The sequence below is a fragment of the Podarcis cretensis genome, assembly GCF_951804945.1.
Source record: "Podarcis cretensis genome assembly, chromosome: 10".
NCBI lineage: Eukaryota > Metazoa > Chordata > Lepidosauria > Squamata > Lacertidae > Podarcis > Podarcis cretensis.
In genome coordinates, this window is record NC_137179.1 from 63,165,102 (window position 1) to 63,173,043 (window position 7,942).

A 7,942-nucleotide genomic window follows, 5' to 3' on the forward strand; every position below is an offset into this window, starting at 1 on the left:
GGTAATGGGACTGGATGAGAGCCAACAAACTGGAGCTCAGTCCAGATAAGACTAAGCCACTGTTAATGGGTTGTTCCCTAGAGTGAATGAATGGGACGTTCCCTGCTCTTGACAGGGTCACATTCCCTCTGAAGGAGTGGGTACATAGCTTGGGGATACTCCTGGATCCATTGCTGTCACTTGAGGCTCAGGTGGCCTCGGTGGTACAGAGTTCCTTTCCTCAGCTTTGACTGGTGGCCCAGCTGTGCCCCTATCTGGCCAGGGATAGCTTCGCTTCTGCTGCCTGTGCTTTGGCAGTCTCCAGTGTAGATTAATACAATGCATTGAACATGTGGCTGCTTCTGAAGGTGGTTTGGAAACTTCAGCTGGTGTAGAAAATGGCGGCCACATTGCTCAATTAGTTGCCAGACCCAATTCAAAGTGCTGGTTTGGATCTATAAAGCCTTAAATGGCTCAGTACTGCTCTGTGGTCCAAACCACTGAGCCTCTTGGGCTTGCCGATCAGAAGGTTGGTAGTTTGAATCTGCACAAAGGGGTGAGCTCCCGTTGCTCTGTCCCAGCTTCTGCCAACCTAGCAGTTCAAAAGCACACCAGTGCAAGTAGATAAGTAGGTACCCCTGTGGCAGGAAGGTAAACGGTGTTTCCATGCACTCTGGTTTCTGTCATGGTGTTCCGTTGTGCCAGAAGCGGTTTAGTCATGCTGGCCACATGACCCGGAAAGCTGTCTGTGGACAAACGCCCGCTACCTCGGCCTGAAAAGCAAGATGAGCGCCACACCCCATAGTCGCCTTTGACTGGACCAGGGGTCCTTTACCTTTTTATTTTTTACCTGAAGGTCTGAACCAGGCCTTCAAATCATCATCCAAGGTCCTTCTTCATGTGCTTCCTCCACAAGAGGTCTAGAGGGTGGCAACACGGAAATGGGCCTTTTCTGCCATGGCTCTCTGTGGAATGCTCTCTCCAGAAAGGCTCTCCTGGTGCCTTCGCTACATATCTTTAGGCTCCAGGCAAAAATGTTCCTCTATAACCAGGCCTTTGACTAATTAAACAATCTGGACTTTCAGTTTTGTTTCTGAGAGGGAGCTATTGGTGATGGTGGTTGTTGTATGTATTTTGTGTTTCCATTCTGTAGTGTTATGCTATGAAATGGCCTGTGATCTTTGATTAAAGGGTGGTATATGAATTTAATAAATAACCATAATAACCACAATGTCTAACAAATTAAAGTCTTAAGCATTGGATACCAAAGTGTACTTAATGGGTAAATAGTTGGTTATTTCAAAGAGGTTACTGTCGCACAGGGCTGGCTTGCCTGTGGTCCTTCAGAGATAGCTGGATTCAAACTCGCATCATCCCTGATGGCTGATTAGGCTGGCTGGAATTGAGCAACCACTGGAGGACCACAAGTTAATTATCCTTGCTGTAGCAGCATGGGGCTGTGGGAACTGAATGCGAAGTTACCACATTATTAACCACCTGTACCACCGGGGCCTGGTAGGGACCCCAAGATCTCCTGCAATGCTTTTGCAAAGTTTTTTGCAGATAAAATCGCTCAGATTCAGAAGGAAGTAGACTCCACAGTGGGAGCAGGGCCAGGGCGGGAGAGTGCTAGAGTTCTGTCTGGTCCTGTTATATGGGATCAATTCCAATCTGTTACCTCCGAGGATGTGGACAGGCTGCTTGGACGAGTGAAACCGACCACCTGTCTTCTGGATCCTTGCCCATCCTGGCTGATAAAAGCGAGCCGGGAAGGGCTGGGCGATGGGCTTTGCGGGGTGGTGAATGCTTCCCTCTGTGAGGGAGCCTTCCCAGACCCGCTGAAAGAGGCGGTCATTAAACCGCTTCTTAAAAAAACATCTTTAGACCCGGCCAATTTGGCCAACTATCGCCTAGTCTCAAATCTTCCATTCTTGGGCAAGGTGATTGAGCGGGTGGTTGCTGAACAACTCCAAGCACGCCTGGAGGAAACGGACCATTTGGATCCCTTCCAATCGGGATTCAGGCCTCACCATGGGACTGAAACTGCCTTGGTCGCGCTGGTTGATGATCTCTGGCGGGCTAGGGACAAAGGTGAGAGCTGTTTCCTAGTTCTGCTGGATCTCTCAGCGGCCTTTGACACCATCGACCATAACATCCTTCTGGACCGTCTAGAGGGGCTGGGAGCTGGGGGCACTGTTATACAGTGGTTCCGCTCCTTCCTCCTGGGCCGTGTTCAGAAAGTGGTGGTGGGGGATGAGTGTTCAGACCCTTGGGCCCTCACTTGTGGGGTACCTCAGGGTTCCGTCCTCTTCCCCATGCTTTTTAACATCTATATGAAGCCGCTGGGAGAGATCATCAGGGGGTTTGGACTGGGTGTTCATCAGTATGCAGATGACACCCAGCTCTACCTCTCCTTTAAATCAGAAGCAGTGAAGGCGGTGAAGGTCCTGTGTGAGTGCCTGGAGGCGGTTGGAGGTTGGATGGCGGCTAACAGATTGAGGTTGAATCCTGACAAGACAGAAGTACTGTTTTTGGGGGACAGGAGGCGGGCAGGTGTGGAGGATTCCCTGGTCCTGAATGGGGTAACTGTGCCCCTGAAGGACCAGGTGCGCAGCCTGGGAGTCATTTTGGACTCACAGCTGTCCATGGAGGCGCAGGTTAACTCTGTGTCCAGGGCAGCTGTCTACCAGCTCCACCTGGTACGCAGGCTAAGACCCTACCTCCCCGCGGACTGTCTCGCCAGAGTGGTGCATGCTCTGGTTATCGCACGCTTGGACTACTGCAACGCGCTCTACGTGGGGCTACCTTTGAAGGTGACCCGGAAACTGCAATTAATCCAGAATGCGGCAGCTAGACTGGTGACTGGGAGTGGCCGCCGGGACCACATAACACCGGTTCTGAGAGATCTGCACTGGCTCCCAGTACGTTTCCGAGCACGATTCAAAGTGTTGGTGCTGACCTTTAAAGCCCTAAACGGCCTCGGTCCTGTATACCTGAAGGAGCATCTCCACCCCCATCGTTCAGCCCGGACACTGAGATCCAGCGCCGAGGGCCTTCTGGCGGTTCCCTCATTGCGAGAAGTGAGGCTACAGGGAACCAGGCAGAGGGCCTTCTCGGTAGTGGCGCCCGACCTGTGGAACGCCCTCCCATCAGATGTCAAAGAGATAAAGAATTACCTGACATTCAGAAGACATCTTAAGGCAGCCCTGTTCAGGGAAGTTTTTAATATGTAATGCTGTATTGTTTTTAACACTGATTGGGAGCCGCCCAGAGTGGCTGGGGAAACTCAGCCAGATGGGCGGGGTATAAATAATAAATTATTATTATTATTATTATTAAGAGCGTGACTCCTGTGAATTGAGTTTAATGTTGTGTACATTGGTTTGAGATTTATGTTAGTAGATAGCTGCCTAATATACAATAAAATCTTTAAGAACAGTTACTAAATTATTATCCTTTCTCCTCCATTTTATAGATAATTGACCCTAAAATGCCTCGTGTTGCTGGTCATCACAATGGTGTTACAATACCAGTGCCACCCCTTGATGTGTTAAAAATTGGAGAACAAATGCAGACCAAATCGGATGAGAAGCTTTTCTTGGTTTTATTTTTTGACAATAAAAGGAGCTGGTATGTAAACTTCTTTCTCAAATGAAAAAGTCCTGTATATTTTAACTGTAAGGGCAGCTGAAAATGTGATAAATTGGGTTCCACAGCTCCTTATTTGCTCAGAAATGGAATTTTGCAGGAGGAGATAAAAATGTTACTTGCGTGATCCAAATAATTTTAGGAAGCATAAAAGCTCCAGCTTCTGAAAAACCTAATTCCTCCTATAGTAACTGTGTTTAGACATCATGATAAACCATAGTTTATTTTGAAAGGAATAAGGCTGTGCTAGCCTTGGGCTTAAAGGCTTCCCCTTTCTCTCTTCTAGCGCAAAAGCGAAGCTTAACTTGAACTTTATTTGAAACGAGCCACCTTCATGATTCATGGTTTGAAGTTGGCTTGTTTTAAACCATACTTAAGAGTAACCATGGTTTTTTCAGGTTCAGATGTAATGATCAGCTACAGTGAACCAGAAACTGAATTGAAAGCTTCAGAACTTCTCAGTAGCAACACCAGAGGAAAATTGGGAGCATGCAAGCACAAGATTTGTGCAGGCACGTTCCTGCCATGATGAACTATGATTTATTGTGACGTCCAGTCGTAATCAAAGGCCTTATTTGCACATACCACAATGCCAAGCCATGTTTGAACAAGTACACACTGAGTGCATTGAGTGAAAATTGGAACCATTTTGCTCTGGTCCTGCTGTGAGTTAAAGCCATAGTTTGACTTAGTGTTATCTGGGCTTTTGTCCCTCCAAGCAAAGCATGTCCTATGGCCAAGGTTCATTTCATTGCTTTACCAGTCATGGCATATCTGGGACAGATAAACCACAAGCTCGGGTTCAGATGTAACACTACATCTGGTACGCAAGCTGAGACCCTACCTCCGCACAAACTGTCTTGCCAGAGTGGTGCATGCTCTAGTTATCTCCCGCTTGGACTGCTGCAATGCACTCTACATGGGGGTACCTTTGAAGGTGACCTGGAAACTACATCTAATCCAGAATGCGGCAGCTAGACTGGTGACTGGGAGTGGCCGCCAAGACTGTATAACACCGGTCTTGAAAAATCTACATTGGCTCCCAGTATGTTTCCGAGCACAATTCAAAGTGTTGGTGCTGACCTTTAAAGCCCAAAACAGCCTTGGTCCAGTATACCTGAAGGAGCGTCTCCACCCCCATCGTTCAGCCTGGACACTGAGGTCCAGCTCCGATGGCTTTCTGGTGGTTCCCTCACTGCGAGAAGTGAGGTTACAGGGAACCTTCTCGGTAGTGGCGCCTGCCGTGTGGAACGCCCTTCCACCAGATGTCAAGGAAATAAACAACTGACTTTTAGAAGACATCTGAAGGCAGCCCTGTTTAGGGAAGTTTTTAATGTTTGATATTTTATTGTGTTTTTAATATCCTGTTGGGAGCCACCCAGAGTGGCTGGGGAAACCTAGCCAGATGGGTGGGGTATAAATAATAATAATAATAATAATAATAATAATAATAATAATAATTATTATTATTATTATTATTATTATTAACAACCATGTGGCAGGAGTAGCAAAGCTGCCTCTATCATTCACATGTAGCCATAACTTGGCTTAACGTTGCATATGAATTTATCCCCTGCAGACTCTGTTGTAATGTTTGTCATTGTTAGCCTCTGATCCTGTTCAGTATCCATCTTGATTGTGTATTTAGACCTTCAGCTGAGAAATGATGAAACTGCCATCTCATACCAATGCCATGTTTTTAAAAAGTAATCTTGTTAGCCTGCTTGATAATATAGTCCTCATTGAAATGGCCTTGGTTGTCTGAAAAATAAAGTGCAGGCCTAATACTGATGTTCTTGACTGCTGCACATCTTCTCCATGGACCACAGTTTTAAAACCACTTCCTTAGAGAATTTGTCCATTATGAGATTTGTATGAAATTTTGGTTTACTTCCCTGTTTGAAGACCACTTGGGCCTGGTGGTAATGTATGGTTTTAAACATTGGACTCAAACATTTTTGTTCCACCATGCGTTTTTAGCTTTTCATTATTCTGATTACCGGTAATCTGTAAGTGTAGGTTTCTTTTATTTCCAACAGTTATCCTTGCAATTTTTAATGGAAGTTGGTTTTAATTGTCTGTTGTAGACGGCTGTGAGCATTGTTTCGAGTGGAAAGGAGGACTTAAAACGAAACAAAAATTGCATGAGAACCAGGGTATTTTTTAATTTTCCAAAATGGTGATAAGTATCTGAGATGTTGACTTATCCTCTTCCAGGCAATGGCTTCCAAAATCCAAAATGATTCCACTTGGGATTGATGAAACAATAGACAAGTTAAAAATGATGGAAGGTCGGAACTCAAGTATTCGCAAAGCCGTAAGGGTTGCTTTTGATCGTGCTATGAACCATCTCAGTAGAGTCCACGGAGAACCAGTCAGTGACTTCAGTGATATTGACTAACATAGGTGCAGCCAAGGCACACAAAAAACCACCCTGTATAGAGATCTACAAATTAACTTCTTCGTCTACAAGAATGTATTGAAGATACAACTTCGTAATCATTGATCCAGTGGCAGGGTTCTGCAGCAGATCCTCTGAATCACCATTGCCATATTGATTTAAAGATTTTTTTTATCATTGTGTTGCTGTTTGGAGGATTTTTCCACTAAAATATCTTGTTCATAGTGTTCATAAAGTGTACATATATGTATATTCAACTCTTAACTTATTCTGATTTTAGATGTACCTTTTTATTTCTTTTATTTTGGCTGGGAAAGGGATAGATTGTCATTTCCATTTCTTTCCGCATTTTTTTTTAATTAAAAAAAAAAACTTCAGCGCCACCTTCCAGCTTAAGGTGCTAGGTGTTTCTTGAAGTAAATAACATCAGATAGATTTGGCTAAATCATATATTATGATATGGTGCTGCTTATGAAACTTGTATGTGATCTGTAGCTTTTTAACAAGACCTCTGAATGTTTGATTTTGCATAAATCAATTAATCTTTGCACAAAGTACCACATAGTTAAGATGTAAATTTACAACAGCAAATGTGTATTTTAAGAGAAGAAATTACATTATTTTGGAGGGTACTTTGTGAGAAAGACAACAGAAGTAAAAAAAATTATGCTATGTACATCACTTGAAAAATCACCAAAAACACTCCATTGTTGCCCAAAATATCACTTTAGAAATTATTTGTGTTTTACACACAACCGGCTTAAAGCCTGTGAGTATATTATTTCTTGCAAACCATATCTCATCTATCTCCCCTGGATTTTATGTGCCTCCCTGTGTTATATTTATTGTAGAAAATGTATTACTTTGCTTTATAAAGAGAAATAAATGAGAAAGTATATTGATATACATTTTTATATAGGCACATAAGACAATTTGCTTTGGGAGAAAAAGCTGTCTTGGAAATGGTTGTACAAAATAACTTGATGGGTTGTGTGTCATTTGACCTTTTTTTGTAACTTGTAATCTTTCTTTCAAAGGGGATTTATGTAACTTTTAATTTTAGAACACTTTGGTAGCAATAGAAACTTTGGATACATTTTTGTATGGTACATGTGATGTATATAGAATTAGTACTTTATTTTTATTTCGAAGAATTAAAGCATTACATTTAGGGAAGGAAAATGATAGGGTGGGTTTCGAGTAATAACTTTTATATTAAAAAATAAAGTAAAACTATTGATTGTTGTAGCTACTTTATTTCTATGTTCACTGGAATACTGAATTTGTAACAATGGAAATGGCAAGTATGTTTTCAATGTGATTTATAATGACTACACTATTTATAAGTGCACTGCGGTGGACTCTTCAGTGATAACTTAAATGCTGTACCGAGATATATAATATGCAACACCAAATAATGCATATGAATGCACGAAATATTTATGCCCAGCTTCTTTTTTTTAAAATGGGTTAGCAAAGATGGCAAAGCCAATACTTTTAAAGTCTTTTTAAACAATTTCATTGAATAGCGTTCTTCATTGTAAAACCTGCTTGGATTTTTATTTTAAAGCTACAACCAATTTTGGAATAGTTTCTAATGTTTTTTATTATCTATGGTTTGTAATACCCCCTTAGAAGCTTGAAATAAACTTCCTTTCTCAAGTGATACTTTTGTCATGCATTTGGCCCCTTAGGATGTCTACATGAGAGCCAGAATCGCCTAACCACTTTCTCATAACGGAGATCACTACAAATGCTATACAAAGGATCCAGTTTTGCACCGAGCTTGCATTTTGAGCCACCTAACCGCTCACAGATCTCATATGCAGCAGTATTTGTGATCGCTAAGGAACACTTCTAGGATCTTGAATGTTTAACTTCTCTGTGTTTGCGTTACAAGAAGAACTCTGCAAG

The 7,942-nt window shown here is 42.8% G+C and overlaps 1 protein-coding gene across 3 annotated transcripts in view; it reads left to right on the plus strand.

Moving 5' to 3' along the window:
* The window catches only part of BRD1 (bromodomain containing 1), a 44,453-nt gene extending 36,759 nt beyond the window's left edge, over nt 1-7,694 (plus strand). For all 3 annotated transcript variants that reach the window (XM_079994109.1, XM_079994108.1, XM_079994110.1), the window contains exons 12-13: nt 3,455-3,609; nt 5,845-7,694. In XM_079994109.1, coding sequence (XP_079850235.1) covers nt 3,455-3,609; nt 5,845-6,028 — 339 coding nt within the window. In that variant the 3' untranslated portion in view covers nt 6,029-7,694. The remainder of the gene's footprint in view (nt 1-3,454; nt 3,610-5,844) is intronic.
* The last annotated feature ends 248 nt before the right edge of the window (nt 7,695-7,942 follow it).